We start from the raw sequence: 19,931 nt of genomic DNA on the forward strand, positions 1-19,931 counted from the left end.
AATTGGAAGTAATCAAACATTCCCAACACATATAGCTGCTAAACCTCTGGATCCTACGGAGAAATGAAGCTGTGTTGATCTGTCCGCTGTTTGTAAAATCATTTGATATGAAAGGACGGGACAGCTTTGAGATGCGGAAAGGAAGTGAAGGTGTGTAGAGGAATTTCTAGAAAGAAGCAGAAGACTTGAGCCTCAAACATAACCAAAAACATGTTACTAGGGTCAAAGAATTTTTGGAAATTAGCTTAAAATCCTAAAAACGTAAAGATAAAGTTGAGAAATGAACTAGGAAACTACAGAAACAAACATATCTCCTATTACATTTAAGCTACTAGTTACTATTTCTAAAATTACATCCATAAACATTTTAATTTCATTTCTAAAAGATAATCATTTTTCAACATAAATTTAATACCATTATTAAACGTAACAATAATTCCTACTGTTATCAAATATTCAATAAATGATCAAATTTCTCCGGTTATCTCATAATTATTCTTAATAATTAGGCTACTAATTACTAATAACTAAGGCTAATATAGTTCTAAGAAGACTCAACTATCCTTAGTTTCTAAAAATAGAGCATTCCTTAAAAAAGCATCATAGATGGACCTAGAGTCTGTACAGAGTAAAGTAAGTCAGAAAGAGACAAACCAATACCGTACGCTAACACATATATATGGAATCTAAAAAAAAAGGTTCTGATGAACCTAGGGGCAGGACAGTAATAAAGACACAGACAAAGAGAATAGACTTGAGGACACGGGGAGGGGGAAGGTAAGCTGAGACGAAGTGAGAGAGTAGCATTGACATATACATACTACCAAATGTAAAATAGATAGCTAGTGGGAAGCAGCCGCATAGCACAGGGAGATCAGCTCGGTGCTTTGTGACCACCTAGAGGGGTGGGATAGGGAGGGTGGGAGGGAGGCGCAAGAGGGAGGGGATATGGGGATGTATGTATATGTATAGCTGATTCACTTTGTTGTACAGCAGAAACTAACACACCCTTGTAAAGCAATTATACTCCAATAAAGATGTTAAAAAAAAAGCATCATAGAAATCTTCAAAAGCTTTTAAAACAATTACATTTGATAAGAATTGTTATACCCTTAAGCTGATGAAAACTAACACAAACCGTCAGTAAACTAAGCTGTTAAAACATCCCATCAAATTATATACACCTCACAAATAGTTAAAAGATACAAATTTTGATAAACTGATCATCTTGTAAAATGAAAATCCTCAGAAAACTGGCTTTGGGTGAAATGAATTTCGAGAACTGTTCTACCTTTATTTAACCAATGACCTATTATTTGGCAAACAAGTCTATTTTTTCTTTTTTTAATTTATTTCTTTTAATTGAAGTACAGTTGGTTTACAATGTTGTGTTAGTTTCAGGTGTGTATGTATATATATATATATATGTGTATATATATACATATATTCTTTTTTTTTACATTCTCTTCCATTATAGCTTATTAAAAAATACTGAGTATAGTTCCCTGTGCTATACAGTAGGTCCTTGTTGGTTATCTATTTTATAAATAGTAGTGTGTATATGTTACTTCCAAACTCCTAATTTATCTTCCCCCAGCCTTTCCCCTTTGGTGACCATAAGTTTGTATTCTAAGTCTGTGAGTCTGTTTTGTAAATAAGTTCATTTGTATCATTTTTTAAGATTCCACATATAAGCGATATCATATGCTATTTGTCTTTCTCTGTCTGACTTACTCCACTTAGTATGATCATCTCTCCATACTGCAAGTGACATTATTTCCTTCTTTTTTAAGGCTGAGTAGTATCCCATTGTTTACACGTACCACATCTTCTTTATCCATTTGTCTGTCGATGGACATTTAGGTCGCTTCCATGTCAAGCAATTCTATTTCTAATTGGATGGTATTACAAACAGTCTCACAATAAAAATCCTTTTCTACAGAGCTTTGTGTAACTGCCCAGTTATTTTCTTAGAAATCACTTATTTATGGAGGTGAGGATTTGTTGGGAAGTGGATACATTTTAAAGACCTTGATAAGTGTTGTCAAGGTGAAGACTGTCACTTAACTCTCTCCCGCCAAGCCCAGCAATTTCATTTCATGGTGAGGAGATTAGAGGCCAGAGACGGGAGTGGTTTTGTCAATCATTATAGGACAGTCCAGGCTGGACCCAGCAGTCAGGTGTCCCAACTCCTAACTTCCCTGCACTTCTCGTGACCTCTCCACTCTCTCTTCCAGGCAAGAGCTGAGTTACTCTTCCACTTTCTCTGTCCTGGATGCCAAACCTCCAGGTGTTTGAACCTCATCTATCTCTGGAGTTGTCTTGCACTTCTTTTCTGGACTTATACTAATACTGTATAGTATATATGTTTTATATATAAATAGTATAGTATGTTTTATAGTATAGTATGTTTTATAGATTAAAACTGTACTGGTTTATTAAAGTTCTAATAAACGCAGTCAAGTTGCTGTATTTACGCATCATTATTTCAAAATATCTTTGTGTCAGGTTAGCTTTACATTTTTATGCTACACATTCATGTTATAGTTCATTCCTAACCCCTGGGTCTTCCTGCAGCCGTGCCTGTGTCTTAAAGCACATAATAAAGAAATGGTTTCAAACCAGATAAAGACATCAGCAAACACGAGATAAATTAAAATGTATCAGATTTTGATCACAAAGGCATAAAGAAAAGTTAATGAAGAAGAAATCAGCCATACTGCAGTGGATCTCTCATTTCCGGTTGGGGGGGAACTTTTTAAAATTAATTCTTTATTGATACACTTCAGATACCATCAATTTACCCTTTTAAGGTGTGCAATTGAGTGGTCTTCAGTGTATCCATGAGTTGTAACACCATCACCACTATCTAATTCCAGAACCTACTGCATCTTGTGTGTAGCAGGCATGCAGACTTTACAGTTACAATTCAGCTGTGCAAAGAAAGCAAGAAAGCAAGCTTCACATTGTCTAACTCTTCTCTCTCCAGTGCTCTGAGTAGCAGCAGGTGGAAAAATGGCCTTCAGTTTGCCAAGTGGGTTCAGATCTTTTCCATTTTAAATAGTCTCTTTTCCATCACAACTCTATTCCTTTAAGAGAAGAGCTTGGTCCTTCACATTTCTTCTGCTCCTTTCCAAGATGTAGGTAGATGCAGGTTTCTCTTGTGTTACTTGAGGAGAGAGAAGCCATAGATTCTTTCCATGTTCTTGGTGTGCCTGCTAATAGGACCGGCACTGCTGACTGGGGGGAATGTTACACTGACACCCGCCCCCCAAGCAAATGGATCACATTAGGACAGTCGGAAACACCTGGATCTCCTTCAAACCTTCAACAGGCTGAGTGAGGGGAGGCTTGTCTTGACACCTCCTTTCCTTCATGCTCCACCGTGTGGGAGACCCAAAGCAGGGTGGGGACCTGGAACCATCTAGATAGTCTTAAAGCCACTTCCCACCCCACCCCCTTACCCAGCTGGTTCTTAATAGGAAAAGTGGATGTTTCCTACATAGAAAACGAACTTACAGTTACCAGGGAGTAAGGGGGGAGGGAAAAACTGGGAGATTGGGATTGACGTATACACACTACTATATATAAAACAGACAGCTAATAAGGACCTACTGTAGAGCACAGGGAACTCTACTCAATACTCTGTGATGACCCATATGGGAAAAGAATTTAAAAAAGAGTGGATATATGTATATGAATAACTGATTCACTTTGCTGTACCCCTGAAACTAACACAACATTGTAAACCAGCTATACTCCAATAAAAATTAATTAAATAATAATAATAGTAATAAAGAGGGCTTTCCTGGTGGCGCAGTGGTTGAGAGTCCGCCTGCTGATGCGGGGGACGCGGGTTCGTGCCCCGGTCCGGGAAGATCCCACATGCCGCGGAGCGGCTGGGCCCGTGAGCCATGGCCGCTGAGCCTGCGCGTCCGGAGCCTGTGCTCCGCAACAGGAGAGACCACAACAGTGAGAGGCCCGCGTACCGCAAAAAAAAAAAAAAAAAATAGTAATAAAGAAATGACATAGAAGCAAGAAAGCCAGAGATGCTCAGTTAAGAAAAAAACGTGGATGGGGGGTGGCTGCCCCCTTGGACACTGATTCAATACCAGTCCTAGTCTTTCCAGTGCTCTCCTCTTCAGACTCCTGTTTCTCATTCTTGTAAATCAAGAGTACTTCTTTTAAATCACATCGCCCTTCCTTCAAGGGGGAGCCCGATGGCTCAAACTTAGTCACAGACTGGAGGTGAAATTCACGCCACAGGAGCAGCTCTGTGGGCCAAGTGGTCAAAGCCTTGCTCTTGGTATGGAACCTCAAGGAGAACTGGGAGCTGGGGATTGCCAAGTACCGAAATGACGTTGACTTAGTTGCCCCAAGACAGTGTTCTTGTTTCGTAAGGTATTTAGACCTTAGGGAGGGCTTTATAGTAGAGGCTGGTCAAGTAAGAAAGCCAGGCTCTGCGCCTCTGGAGCCCGTGCTCCGCAACAAGAGAGGGCGCGATAGTGAGAGGCCCGCACACCGCGATGAAGAGGGGCCCCTGCTCGCCGCAGCTGGAGAAAGCCCTCACACAGAAACGAAGACCCAACACAGCCAAAAATAAATAAATAAAAATTTTTTAAAAAAAGGCAAAATTCCTTTAAAAAAAAAAAAAAAAGAAAGCCAGGCTCTGGAGCCAGGTGGACCTGGGTTACCAGCTTTCCAACTGTGTTGACAATGGCTTTCTGGGTGATTTTATTGAGGAAGAATATCAAGAATGTATGAAAATGATTACCATGGTGTGTAAGAAACAAAAACCTTAGTTGCCTAAGTAAAGAGAGTCTGGCTATACCCTTTTCAATTCTCTCTCTTGCAAAAGGAATTTAGGAAAATTGACCAAAAAAAAAGACAACGACTTAGGTTGGAGTTGGTGGCATTGGTCGTGGAGCGAATTCTGGCACTCTCCCCTCTTCTGCCCTCCCACAGACGCCTGTGAGGCTTTTCTGACCCCTTTCCTTTCTGATAAGTAGTTTGGAGGAAACATCGCAACTCCTCCGTGGACTTTGCTTCCCCAAAACAGCCTCCGAAGTCTCATCCTTGAAAGTAAAGTAAGAAGGAAAACAACCAAAGGGTGTCTAAAGGGTTTCTTTTTGGGTGGGCAAAGTACATCTCTTGAGTCATGCAACTGGTTGCAGACTGCATGGATGAGAACTGTTTTAGGACGAGTCCCTGTGAACGACCCTTGAACCAACTCAACCTACTTTGGAAGCTCAAGGCCACTTTTGTCTGGGGGATCGTTACCACCCATCTCCACGGCCTTGGGGCTTCCTGTCTCTTTCTAGGCCCCCTAACTCAGAAAACTCTTTTGGAGATGAGCTCCCTCCACAGTCATGCAAGAGGCTTGGGTGGATAGAAGTGCAGCTTCAAGGCCGATGGGCCAAGGTCCACTTTAACGGGGACCTTTGATCACCGGGCACAGGTCCATCTGTCGGAGTAGCATCCTGGTATGCGCTGTGCCAGGCTCAGAGCAAGCAATTCCACCTCCTTCTCTTTTTTTCCCACGCGCCGCCTGTCTCCTACCCTAGAGATGTTTCTGGTTACGCCAGAACACGACCACTTGATGTTGCAAGGTCAGGCAAGAGAAGGGCGGTGACAGGATGGGTACTTTAGAGCCTGTGGATGAGTCATTCACTTGCTGCTGGGAAAACGCAATGCAAATTTACGAACTCAGCTTGGGAAGTTGCAGTGACGTGGAAAAAAAATGTTTTAAATTTCTTTTTGGCTGCTAGGATAAAGGCAGAAAATGCATCAGTCGTCAAAAAACAAAATGCGTGAGTCGTAATAAAAATAAAAACACTTTCTTTTGTAGCACTTTGTAAAGGCAAGAAATTTAGGTTCTCGGGGGTTAGAGTCTAGTACCTTTGTTTTTAAATTTTAAGGTCTAGGATTGTGTGAAATAGCTGTTAAAACGTGGATTCAGATTTTATAGGGGAAGTGGCGTCCAATTTCCTGTTTTTGATTTCTTTAAGCTCTCAGAATATGAGAAATCGGTGATTTAAAAATCTTTGTATAGCCGAGAGGGAGGTGAATTTGTATGGACATCAGGTTGAAATAGACATGATGGAATATCTTTTAAACTTGTGAAACTTACGATGAATAACAAAATATTACCCAAAATGTATATTATACAAATCCAAACTCAGGAACCTCTTTCACTACACAATTCCTTCGCTTCTTCCTTAATGACAGAGTAATACACACATTTACATTCAGGTCATCATGTTATAAAAGTGGACAGCAGAGTAACATGGCATATAGGGTGCCTTGCCCCAAAGAGGGGAGGGGCCAGAGAGGGAGAAAATGCAAGTGGCCCATGTGTCAGCCTGAGACTGAGATGGGAGATGTGCTTCTGCCGTTCCCTGTTTGGGGTGAGGTGGGGTTTCCTTGTGCTTCTCATCATGGGATTGTTTCTCTTCCAATGTTGGAGGGAAAACTGGCATTTGGACCACATTTATTTATGTAGTTAACAAAGATCTATCTAGCTCTTACTGTGTGCTGCTTTAAGTATACTTCTAAGCACTTTACAAATATTAACTGATTTAACTCATCTAATCCTCATAACAACCTAATGAGCTCGATGAAGTTATCTCCATTTTTTCAGAAGGAAACTGAAGCATAGAGGTTAGGCCACTTGCCCAGGTTCACACAGTTAATAATTGAGGGACCCAGGATCTGAGTTTAGCAATCCAACTTCACAGTCCTTTACTCCAAAACATTTTGCAAATTGTGGTGTCTTCCTTAGGAATTTTTAAGAGAAAATTTCTGTATACGATTGTGCACCTTACCAGTGGACTTCAGAACCCAACCAACACAGTAGTGGGTATCCTTTCAGGCTTTTTTCTGTGGACATTCAATATATATGGGTATGTGTGTGTGCGTATATATGTGTATATACTGATTGGTTATATAAATTGATTGATATATATGATTTTTTTTCAGTCAATAATGATTGGTGGTCAAGAACATCCAAATTATACAAATCTCTCTTTTTACCCCACTTCAGTCTCATAATATGTCAGTTTGGTCTCATTTAATGGACTCGCCCCTATTGATGGACACCTCGTCTGTGTAGTATAAATAAGACTGATATGAACATTCGTTCATATTCCCTTTGTGACAGAGGGTTGCCCACTGTCTCTGTCTCACTAGATCACCTACTCGGGCTTATGTGTGAACATCCCAGGGTTGTATTTGCATGTCAGACACTCAGGTATTATTATGAGTAACTCAAAGTCTCCACATGTAAAATGTGCCTTCATTTACTGTTAAACAAACAAACAAAAAAATTGAAGACGTTGTCATCTACATCGTCCACAGCACTTTATGTAAAGCCCCTCATACACGACTTTAGAATTCTCATGCCGGGGCCGCCCCGTCTGGTGAGGCAGGTCAGCTTCCCCTTTCCCTGGTATAAGCACGATGATGCGGGCTTTCCTCTGGCTCCTCCTGCCAGGAAGCCTGCTACCCCGCAAACATGGTGCCCACCTGCTTCCGCATTTGCATCCTCCTCTGCTCCTTGCCTCGAGTTTTCTGTTTCCAGTTTATTAAACTCACTTTTTGTAAAAGCATTTCAGATCCTTTTGAGAAAGAGGCTATAAAAACAATCTCTTTAGTATTATTAATAAGGAGATAAAATGCATGTTTCAAAATAGCCATTGTTTGGCAACATGGTAATTTAAAAAAAAAAAGAAAAAGCACAGACTTTAGGCTAAAACTATGTGAGTCCACCATTCACTTGTGCAATGACTTTAGGCCAGCCATTTAATCTCTGCAAGGCTCAGTTTACTCCTCTGTAAAGTGAGGTTAATAATACCTGGGTCATGGGCTTTCTTCGAGGATTAAATGAGATGCTCAGAAAATTACAAATGTTCAATTGAAAAATACTAAGGTGTGAATCATTGTAAAGCGTAGCTCCTGTCACCTGCAAACACATAACTGTGCTCTCAGTTTTTGTTGGGGGTGCATGTGTTTTGTGCTTTTCTGGTACCTTTGTACAGTGAAGAGAATTGAGGACCTGGTGTGAGCTGGTGGTGTTTATCCCCTGACGCAGCAAGATGCTCTCTGAGCTTTTTTGCTGGAGTGTTTGAATTGCAGGGACCCAAACTCAAAGCTCAGTGCTAGTGGGTTAGGGTCTTCCTCTCCAGTACGTACTTTTGGTTCTCAATTATCCATGTGATGGGGGAGGGGAAATCATGACATAAGCGTAAATAAACGATAATCTGCAGATTATATCACCTCCTCACACATCCACCTGCTTTTTATCTTCATTCTCCGTCTTTCTTCCCACGGAGCGGGCCCTCGGACAATCGCCATCACCCCTTCAGAGGTCTGGGTCACCGATTCCTCGCTCTGCGCGCTGTAACGAAGACCCACAAAGCGCTTTTCTAATCTCATCTCCTGCCTTCACACGCAGACGCGTGCGCGCACACATACACACTACAGGGGTTCCTAATATTTTGGAAAAAAAATTTTTTTCATAAAGTTGTTCGTACCATCCTCCTATTTTCTCCCTTATCCGACTTTTTAGTTCGAAAATTTCGAATCTACAGAAAAGAAAGAATACCCTCACCTAGATTCACTAATTTTTTTTTTTTTTTACTGTTTTGCCACATCTGTACCCTCCTCTTGTTCCCCTGACCCCCTTTCTCTTTTTCATTTTGGCGGAAGTGTTGAAAGTTGCAGATACCCTGAGCTTGCATCCCTACCCGCCTTGCGCGCATCTCCTCTGATGTGGACCTTCTCCTGCGTGACCGCAGTACCGTCATCACGCCTTTAAAGCGCGCAGTTGCCCACGATCACGTTCACACGTATTCAGGTTTCCCCAAGGATCCAGCCACGTGTCCTCCCCCCTCACCCCCATTCATTCAAAGCTCATTCAAGATAGAGCTCCGCCCCTTCTCCTCCCTGCGGTACGCGGGCCTCTCACTGTTGTGGCCTCTCCCGTTGCGGAGCACAGGCTCCGGATGCGCAGGCTCAGCGGCCATGGCTCACGGGCCCAGCCGCTCCGCGGCACGTGGGTTCCTCCCGGCCCGGGGCACGAACCCGCGTCCCCTGCACCGGCAGGCGGCCTCCCAACCACCGCGCCACCAGGGAAGCCCCCCCTGTCCTTTTTGAGGCGCCCAGCTTCTGGCACATCGTGGATTTGTCTGATCGTTTTGTTCCTCTAACCTCTGTGTTTCCTATAAACTAGAAGTTAGTGCTAGAGGTCTCTGTCCCTCTGTCTCTAATAAAAACACAACGGCCAGGGCGGGGGCGCCTCCTTTCCTTTTCCTCGCCCACCTTGAGCAGGAGCGGTTGGGATGAGCATGCTGGAAGCCCCGAGTGCTTGTTGGTCCCTCCATTCCTTCCGTGAACCCTCGGAGCACCTGCTCTGAGCAGGTACATGGCAGTAAAGCGTGAGGAGTGGGCAGAGGGGTGACCTTTTCAGTAGGGTGGCTGGGAAGACCTGTTGGGGAGGTAACATTTGGGTCCAGATCTGGAAAAAAGAGAGTGGAAAAGTGGGCGCGGGGAAAGCCGGGCTGCCCGGGCCGGGCGCGCGTGCGTCCCGGGGATCCGCCGGACTCCTCCTCTCGCAGCTCGGGGCGCAATCGGGGTGGCCTTTTCCGCTACCGAGTTCCCTCTTTCAGGCATCACCGTTTTAATGCGGATGATTTAAACACAGCTTCTTTGGAGGATGAGGGTGGGACTGGTCCGAAAAGAACTCCCCAGTTTATTTACAGATCCACTAGAAAACCCATCTCCATTTCAGAAGCTTTAGCAAATGAAAAAAAAAACAAAAAACTGTCCTATTTTGAGTCAGAGGAGTACTTGCTTCCCCTTTATTTTGGGAACTACAGCTCGCTAGTTTCAGAAAGGGGTGTGACTGTCCTTAGAGGCTTCCTACGTCAACCAATGAAATGATAAACAAGGTGAAGGTCGCAGACCTCCTGGAAGCCTGCAGGACCAAACGCAGGATGAGCTAGGGCGACAATGCAGAGAGGATGACAGTTCAGAGAAGAGCCCCTGAGGTTTCTCTGTACAACAGGAGGTATTCCGAATTCCCACCGCCCGCCTTCCCCACGCGGAACCATCCGTCTATCGTCCTCTAAAGTTCTAGGCAGGGGTCCGCCTTGGTAGTGTTTCAGAATGGCACAGATCACTGGGGAGCACCCGCCCCTCGCCCCCCTCCCCGGGCCCAGGAGAACTTCCTGGACTGTGTCCAGGGAATCTGTTCTGGGAGCCTAGACGATTCTGGTGTGCCTTCATGTTTGGGAACGCTGCCCTCTAAGACCTTCTAATGGAGCTCATAACAGATTTTGTTTTGTTTTCAATGTATAAATTTGACCATGAGGCTGTACTGTACGGCAATATTCATATCCGATTTCAGTTTAAAATCATCTTTGGATGCTTTGGGTGGCGCTCTACACATCCTAGTGTTAACTGAATAGACGAATAAGAGTGTAGCATTTAGAGGGGTGGCTCCGCCTGTCTGGTTGCCCGCACAAGCCTCCCCCCCCCCCGCCCCGCCCCTGTCGGAATTCTTCCCTGAAGCCTTAGACTTGCTGATGATACCCTTTTGTGCCTCTGGCTCGGACATCTTTCCTGGTTTCCAGGCTCACTAGTCTCACCGAGAGGCGTACAGGATGTGATGGTTTGGGTGTTCCTGCAAGCATCTTTTCTCTGTACCTGTGCCTCCTCTATGATTTCCAGTCTCGGTGAAGGCCACCTCCATTGCCCCAGGCCCCAAGCCGCTTTTGGTTAGAGCCAGATTCTATGCCCTCTGCCTCTTACTCACGCTTGCCTCCGAAGCCCCAGGTCCCCTCACTTCACCTTGCACGCGACATTTGTCTTCAGCTTTGCCTCCCTCTCCAGCCCAACTCCCGGACTTCCCTCCTTGTTCCCTGAAGGGGTCAGCTTGAACTAGTTCCCTGAAGGGCTCAACCTGAACTAGTTCCCTTAAGGGGTCAGCTTGAACTAATTCCCTGAAGGGGTCAGCTTGAACTAGCTCCCTGAAGGGCTCAACCTGAACTAGTTCCCTTAAGGGGTCAGCTTGAACTAGTTCCCTGAAGGGCTCAACTTCAACTAGTTCCCTTAAGGGGTCAGCTTGAACTAGTTCCCTGAAGGGACCTTGTTATCTCAGGGCCAATACTTTGCATGTGAAGTTCCTTTTTCCTGGAATCCCTTTACTGACTTTGCCACCTGGCTGACATCACTCCCATTTTGACTCACAGAGCATTTCCTTCATGACACTTCCCTGCCCACATCCTTTTCCTCTTGCCTGAGCGCAATGTCTTTTCCTATGTCCTGTGCAGCCTCTGTCATTGACTTGCCACATTGTATTGTAATTTTAATTCACCCATCTTTGCCGCAAGAATATGAGTGTCTTTAGGGCAGGAATTATATCTTGCTGACATAAAACTGATGCTCAATAAATAGTTTTTGAATGAATGAATGAACAAATGTATGAACAAGCAGCCAGTTTGTGAACAGTATCCACCTTTGAGTTTGTTAAACCATCCGCAATGAAGAATAAAAGCGTTATTTTTTTAACTCTTCGTTAATGGAGAGATTTGGGTGTCTTGAAGCCAGTTCTGGAATGGTAAAACAATGCCATGGCTTTTGTATTCCAACAGGAACTATGGGATGTATAAAATCAAAAAGGAAAGACAATCTGAAAGACGATGGAATAGATTTGAAGACTCAACCAGTACGTAATACTGACCGAACTATTTATGTGAGAGATCCAACGTCCAATAAACAGCAAAGGCCAGTAAGTAGATAGTCTCAGGGGAGCATTCCCACAGCAGGATCAAAGCATGGCTGCGTAATTTAAGCACCAAATCTGTACCACGTGCATGCAAAAAAAAAAAAAAAAAAAGAAATCATGTCAATTACTTGGGCCTCCAATAGTTTTTGATATGCTTTGTAACTTAATCCTTTAAAGAGCTTATAAATATTTTCAGGATAACCGGGCCATTTAATGTACAATAAAGGGGCCTTTGGTCACCTTCTTATGTGTGGAGATAATCACCTTTCCTATCCCTGGTGTGAAGACCCACTCTTTATATATAAAGATATGTATCTGAGCTGGTGTGACTTAGGATAGGTAGTGAGACTAGAAGGAAATGCTGGATTCAAGTCAGAAGCCAAAACAGGCCCTTTGGTGTATCATACTTTATCCCATCTCGTTGTTCTTTAATTAATTCAAAATAGTACAAACACTGAAGTTGTCATGACTTATTACAAAGGATTAAAAGACTGTTTTTTTAAAAAACGCACAACTAATTCTGCCTTCTAACCTCACACAGATGTCTGTACCGACATTTTTATATGAGTGATGTGCTGTTTGATGCATCTGAGAAATGCTTGGCAAATGAAGGACGAAAGCCGCATTTCAGGGAGAGAGGAACAGAGTTTTGGATAATTACAACCTTAAATGCACTTTATTTCAGATTTTATATCCTCTCCATCTATTCACTCACTATACGTATGTATGTATATCTCCCATTGCCTGGTTTTTATGGAATTCCTCAGCATTTAAGCTGGAGGTAGCTTATTCCATGTTAGCCCAAATGCCTTCATTAAGAGTTTTCATAGTTTCTCTAATCTGACATGTTTCTGAATGCCTTGGCATTCCACAAGTATGTTATTGTTGTCACGCCCTCTCTGCCAGCCCTCTCCCCCTCATTCCCCATTATACTGCAGGTTGATGTGTGCCAAAGTCACACGTCACCATTGAAATTGATCAGTCACTGTTAGCCTTCTTAAAAAGAAGTGGAGGGCTTCCCTGGTGGCGCAGTGGTTGAGAGTCCGCCTGCCGATGCAGGGGACACGGGTTCGTGCCCCGGTCCGGGAAGATCCCACATGCCGCGGAGCGGCTGGGCCCGTGAGCCATGGCCGCTGAGCCTGCGCGTCCGGAGCCTGTGCTCCGCAGCGGGAGAGGCCACAGCAGTGAGAGGCCCGCGTACCGAACAAAAAAAAAAGAAGTGGCGATGAAGAGTGAATACATTATGCTATTAATTACCATACTTGATATTTCTAGACAGATACATTAACACTGTAATTTTATATATGGAAACTCAAAAGGTATAAGATTATTGATAACTTTAATAATTTAGTGATCATAAATATATAAATGTAATATTTAAAAACATCGCATAAATAGGTATAGATGTGGAACTCTTCTATGGAAATATGACTAATAGAAAGTGAAATGATACAGGAATTGGACTCACAAATAGTTTTCTTATTATAGACTTCAAAGTTCTCATAAAAAGGATCTGGCTTTTTCTGGTATCATGTGCTATAGATTTTACATGCTTTAAAACCCCCATTTTTCTTACGTGATGAAAGAAGATGTCCTGTATTCAGAAAAACAAAGGAAAACAGTACAAACTTGTGCACCGTTTTCCCTCTTCTTAAGAGTAAAGGAGGTTAAAAGTTAAGTTAGAAAGCAGAAGTAGTAAACATGTTTGAAGCCTCTCGGTTCCGTCCCACACACCGGGAGCGCTTCCTTGTGCCTTCTGTGGTTACAGATGCCCTTGTTTATGAACCAGGCAGTTGGCCTTATTCCATAGATAACACTCAGCTCCGGCCAGACGTGCCCAAAATCCACCCCTGGACTGATTGCAGGCGGTGTGGTGTGACATCAAGGCTGAACTGATGCAACTTCAACAGCACTCCAAGGAAAAGACATTTTAAAGAAAAAGAGTGATGATAGATGAGCTCCATACACGTGTTTTTGTCTTATAAAAAGTGTGTTAAAACATTTGTCAATTAAGGACTCTTTGATATTTGAAAATCGCTTGCTGCTTTCAAAATGATTTAATCCGTTTCTCATCTTGTTTCCTCTAATAACTCATTTAAAGTTGATCATGCATCCTAATTTTGCACATCTAAATGAGTTTAAAAATCAGTGTAAAGCTTCTTGAAATCAACATTGAAGGATAATATGGACCCAAGATTTTCTGATACCAGAAGAACGTAATGCCCCCCACCCTCGGAGATATTATGGGCTGACTTTCATCAGAAATTTAAGTTCCAGTACAAACTGTTTCGGTCCGCATTCCACCAGATCACTTTAATCAAGGAGAAACATGATTTGTGGGTGTAAGCCTCCGACGGTACCTTCTCTAAAAGAGGCTCAAGAGATCTTTACACATCCTCCCCACGGTCACTGAGGGAAAAAGGGATTTGATTTAAAAGGTGATTGAGGTGGGCTTTGTGCCACCAGACCCTTCCTGATAATTCATCTCTCAACTACAATAACAGGGATGCCATCTGTCCCCATAACAGAATCAGGGTCGGCCACAGGAAGCCTGGATCTGTTAGCACTTGTTCTCAGCTGCTAGAGACCGAGCCCTGACTGCAGTTTTTAAGACAAGTCTGGGAGTTGTGAAGATCTGCAGTCCTGGGCCGGTGGCAGTTCCACAAGGTCACCAGGGCCCCAGGTGACCCCCAGGGCCCCTCTCTATCTTTTTCCCTGCTGTCTCTGGTGACTGGTTTCCATATTGCTGAGACCCCCGTTCGTCACCTTCTTCTAGGCAGAAAGAAGAGGGCCAGGGGATACGAGAATCAGGCCCAAAGCCCCACACGACCTGCTTGCAGATAAACTCCTTCCGCATCTGCATAGAATGCTAGCGAATCAGAAAGCATCACCATTTAGCTGGGCACGTTGCCTCCCCCAATAATATTAGGGGTCTGGTACCAAATCAGAGGGAGGGTGCTGATTGGGTCAGCAGCTCGCAGCCACTGGCCAGAGCCCTGGTCATTTCCTGCCGCCAGGCCCGTGGCCGCTGGAGAAGGAAAAGCCGTTCCCTGGGCTGCGGAGGTCAGGACGCAGCTCCACAGCACTGCTCGTCGGTACTCCTTTCTGGCTTAATGAATTAACAAATCTAGACCCCATTCGCTTCTGTTAGAAAATGATGCAACATTCAACACGAATGTAAGTGTCAAAAGCTAAACATAAAAATGTATTTTTCTAACAAATATTCTCTCGTAGGTTGCAGACTCTCAGCTTTTACCAGGACAGAGGTTTCAAAATAAAGGTATGTTTTCACGGCATCTTGGACGTTTCTTTACTGTTAGAGCCTCTGTAAAGTAGTTGTCCTGGGTGTTTCTGTTGATTTTTTTTTTTATTGTGAAAAAATATACATAGCCTAGAATTTATCATCTTAACCATCAAAGTGTTCAGTTCAGTAGCACTAAGTACCTTCACACTGTTGTGCAACCGTCACCTCCATCCATTTCCAGAACTTTCCTTCATCCCAAACTGAAACTCTGTGCCCATCAAACATGGAACTCCCATCCCTCCTCCTCCCAGTTTCTGGGAGTCACCATTCTGCATTCTGTCTCTATGAGTTTGACGACTCCAGGAATCTCGCCTAAGTGGAATCAAGCAGTATTTGTCCTTTAGTGGCTGGCTTTTGTCACTTAGCGTCATGTCTTCAAGGTTCATCCATGTTGTGGCATCCGTCAGAATTTTCCTCCTTTTTAAGGCTGAATAATATTCTGTTGTATGTATAGACCACATTTTGTTTATCCATTCATCACAGTGTGTTTGGATTGTTTCCTCCCTTTAGCTTTTGTGAATAACTCTGCTATGAGCATGGGTGTATCATTTCGTAAACCTAGAGTTGAAGTTATTGTGGTCGTAGGTCTATGTGATTTGAGATAACAAACACTGTACCGGTGTGCGCAGTATATGACCGACCAGGGACCGTGTGGGCCCCGAGCCCCACTAGGAAGGAAGCAGGTCTTTGTTCCAGCTGCCCGTCTCTCAGTGCCTCACTGCATCCTTTGTGCCCCATGACACGTGGATTTGTTACAACATTTCTGCTGTGGATTCTCAGAGGTCTTCGCCTGCATTCTTCATTTTCAGATCCAGAGGAGCAAGGAGACATCGTGGTCGCGTTGTACCCCTATGACGGCATCCACCCAGATGACTTGTCCTTCAAGAAAGGAGAGAAGATGAAAGTCCTGGAGGAGTAAGTGCGCCCAGGCATCCCCCACCCCCGCCTGCTGCCCTGGCTTGGCCGCCAGCAGCACAATGCAGCAGACACCCCTCTGGGGTGGACATGGGGCCCCCAGCCTCCTTGCTGCCCGAAGGAGCAGGGCTAGAGAGATTTTCCTCTTAGGCTTTGCTGTGAGCACTTCCCAAGGGTTTTCCCTTTCTTTCCTTATCCATCAGTGCTGTCTTTAGAGGTTTGGGTCTATGTGGGGTTTGCATGTTATTTTAATTCCATTTCTAAAAAATTTTTACTTATTTATTTACTTATTTGGCTATGTTGGGTCTTCGTTGCTGCGTGCAGGCTTTCTCTAGTTGCGGTGAGCGGGGGCTACTCTTTGTTGCGGTGCGCAGGCTACTTATTGCGGTGGCTTCTCTTGTTGCGGAGCACGGGCTCTAGGCGCGTGGGCTTCAGTAGTTGTGGCTCGCGGGCTCTAGAGCGCGGGCTCAGTACTTGTGGCGCACGGGCTTAGTTGCTCCACGGCATGTGGGATCTTCCCGGACCAGGGCTCGAACCCGTGTCCCCTGCATGGGCAGGCGGATTCTCAACCACTGCACCAACAGGGAAGCCCCTTACCATTTTTATTTCGTTATTTTACTCACATTAAGACTGGGTGTGTGGGTCCAACCGGGTGTGACTCTTCAGGGCGTGGTGCTGAAGCAGTGGTCGTCCCGGGAGGGTCCCCACTCAGCATTTAGCGTTTCTGTGAAGATGCTTGACCCCTCCAGGCTGACTCACACACCTGTGGCCCTGCTCAGACCCCAGGGCTCAGCACTGTGCTGGGAATAATGGACTCCAAGAATCCTAGTAATCTTTCCTATGGTGTCACCTTGGCCTGCCAACTGGGGCACCCTTGGTTGGTTGCAGGAGGAGGAGGAGGGAGACCCTGATTAAGTTTATGGTGTTGAGTGGCTGAGAGCAGCTGTCAGTTCCTGGCTGAGTGTGAACTTGAGCCAGATCCTGGCCCTGCCACCTGATAGCTGTGTGACCTTGACGAGTCACTTCAGCTCTACACCTTAGTGTCTTCGCTTATGAACCGGGAACAGCAATACCTCTGTCATGGGGTTGATGTGAAGGTTATGTGTGTACATATATATAAACACGGCACAGGCATGTAGTGGACCGCAGCCTAGTGGCAGCTGTAATTGTCCTTCACGTCTTGTAGACGAGGGTCCCGTCTGGGTGTGGGAATCTGATGGGGAACATAGTTGAGGCTCTCACAGGGACCCGTCCATTCCTCCCTCCCCAGCCCCTTCCCCAGCTCCACGCCTCTCACAGAAGATGAGAGTGTGGTGGCGAGGCCTGTAGCTGCTTGGGATTATTTTATGGTTTTCTATTTCTTTTTCCCGTGGCTTGTGTCTATGGAAATGAGATGTTTTAACAAAGGAGTTTATGTCATAGGAACTATGGCCCTTTATTCCCTTGATTCCCATTTCTGTAAGGACCCTAAAGCGTTTCTTAGATGTGAACTTTTTGTTTCTGCAAGATGGGAACCATTTTCACCAACCCCCGTTTGGCAGCTCTGAGCACAGCGACCCGCACTTCAGTCGTGAGACTGTTTTCTTTCGCTTCCATCACTAAACGTATTTATGTTTTAGCAAGAAGTATGAACTTTGTCCCTGGATTCTGGGTTTCCAGGGGTCTTCCCCACCCTCCCTCACCCTGCAAGACAGACACATTAAGACAATTGCTCTTGTAGTTCTTGAGTCATTGAAAACAAACCCTTTTGGATGTGTGTTTCTATTCCAGGCATGGAGAATGGTGGAAAGCTAAATCCCTTTCGACAAAGAGAGAAGGCTTCATCCCCAGCAACTATGTAGCCAAAGTCAACACCTTGGAAACGGAAGAGTGAGTCCTTTCCCATGTCGTCTGGGACAGTTCTGTTTGTGGCTCTGGGTTTCTTGTTTATTTTCGTCTTTTTCCTTCCCGGGATTAAAACACCCATGAAATGTTAATATGTCTTTTCAGGTGGTTCTTCAAGGATATAACGAGGAAAGATGCAGAAAGGCAGCTTCTGGCACCAGGGAACAGCGCTGGAGCTTTTCTTATCAGAGAAAGTGAAACATTAAAAGGTAGGAAGTGACATAAGGCCTCTTATAAAACACTGTTTAGGAAATCATTCTTAGAAACGTTTCTAGAATCCTGAAAAAAAACAAAGAATATTTTTGGGAAAAAAGTCAATTACTGGCAGACCTCGTTTTATTGGCTTCACTGTATTGCGCTTTGCAAATACTGCAGTTTTTTGCAAACTGAAGGTTTGTGGTAACCCTGCATCGACCAAGTCTATTGGTGTCATTTTTCCAAGAGAATTTGCTCACTTCATGAGCAAATGTGTCTCTAGGTCACATTTTGGTAATTCTTGCAGTATTTCACGCTTTTTCTTTATTATTATATTTGTTATGAGTGATCTGTGATCAGTGATCTTTGATGTTACTGTTATGACTCACTGAAGGATCAGATGATGGTTAGCAATTTTTAGCAATAAAGTGTTTTTTTAATTAAAGTATATATGTTGTTTTTTTTAACTTATGCTATTGAACACTTAATAGACTACAGTACAGTGTAAACATAACGTCTTTAATGCACTGGGAAACCAAAACGTTTGTGTGATTTACTTTATTGGGGTATTTGCTTTCTTGAGGTGGTTTGGAACTGAGCCCACAATATCTCTGCGATATGCCTGTACTATGTTCTGGTAGTGAAAGTTTTATAGTTTGATAACAAATAACAAGCTCAAATTATTAGTTTTGCTACTAAAAGTAACATAAAAGCAGACATAATTATGGTTATTTTTTTACCATGCTTTATGTTTACTGAGCCTCTTAAATTATTATTTAGTATAAAACTTGAAATTTTAAGAGAAAGAAAATCAAAATAACTTTTCAATTCAGCAAAATAATTTTTAAAAAAACCCATCACAAAGAAGAAAAAGTGTGTTGGTAAGCTTCACAGCAAACAGAACACTAGCTTTGTTTGTCAAGTAGACTTTTTATAAGACTTTAAAATTATGCACTATATACATGCGCAATTTATATTTTGCATATTTTTATGGCAAAATGTGTCCACGGTGTGTATAATACCAACCTTTTAAAAATATTTTATTGAAGTATAGTTGATTTACAATGTTATGTTAATTTCTGCTATACAGCAAAGTGATTCCATTATACATATATATATTCTTTCTCATATTCTTTTCCATTATGGTTTATCACAGGATATGGAATATAGTTCCCTGTGCTCTACAGTAGGACCTTGTTGTTTATCCATCCTATACATACTAGTTTGCATCTGCTAATCCCAAACTCCCAATCCTCCCCTCCCCCATAATGCCAATCTTACTTACAAAATGTAAGTGTAACCTTTGCTTGTACTTCTTCCCCCACAGGAAGTTACTCTCTGTCTGTCAGAGATTATGACCCTGTGCATGGTGACGTTATTAAGCACTACAAAATCAGAAGCCTGGACAATGGGGGTTATTACATCTCCCCACGAATCACTTTTCCTTGTATCAGTGACATGATTAAGCATTACCAAAGTAAGTGAAAATGCAAGGTCAGACAAGAAAAGATACATCTATTATGATAAATATATGGTGTCAAACATTTATATTAAATTTTTTTGTATCCTGAAACTTAATTGAGTTCATTGATGAACTCTAGTAGTTTTCTAGTCGCATCTTTAGGATTTTCTATGTATACTATCATGTCATCTGCAAACAGTGACAGTTTTACTTCCTTTTCAATTTGGAGTCATTTTATTTCTTTTTCTTGTCTGATTGCTGTGGCTAGGACTTCCAATACTATGTTGAATAAAATGTTTTATGTATCATATTTCTTTTGGGTAAAGTTGGAGGATGATATTCAATAACTGCTTCTAAATTAATCTATAAGTATACATCAAAGTCAG

General features: G+C 43.3%; 1 protein-coding gene across 3 annotated transcripts in view; it reads left to right on the top strand.

Moving 5' to 3' along the window:
- Positions 1-19,931, top strand: part of LYN (LYN proto-oncogene, Src family tyrosine kinase) — a 111,514-nt gene that overhangs the window by 43,363 nt on the left and 48,220 nt on the right. For 2 of the 3 annotated variants that reach the window (XM_060128435.1, XM_060128436.1), the window contains exons 2-7: positions 11,652-11,788; positions 15,020-15,065; positions 15,899-16,004; positions 17,775-17,873; positions 17,994-18,097; positions 19,411-19,560. In XM_060128435.1, coding sequence (XP_059984418.1) covers positions 11,657-11,788; positions 15,020-15,065; positions 15,899-16,004; positions 17,775-17,873; positions 17,994-18,097; positions 19,411-19,560 — 637 coding nt within the window. In that variant the 5' untranslated portion in view covers positions 11,652-11,656. The remainder of the gene's footprint in view (positions 1-11,651; positions 11,789-15,019; positions 15,066-15,898; positions 16,005-17,774; positions 17,874-17,993; positions 18,098-19,410; positions 19,561-19,931) is intronic. The other variant, XM_060128437.1, reaches the window with a different exon arrangement.

The sequence above is a fragment of the Lagenorhynchus albirostris genome, chromosome 17, assembly GCF_949774975.1.
Source record: "Lagenorhynchus albirostris chromosome 17, mLagAlb1.1, whole genome shotgun sequence".
In the NCBI taxonomy this organism is placed as follows: domain Eukaryota; kingdom Metazoa; phylum Chordata; class Mammalia; order Artiodactyla; family Delphinidae; genus Lagenorhynchus; species Lagenorhynchus albirostris.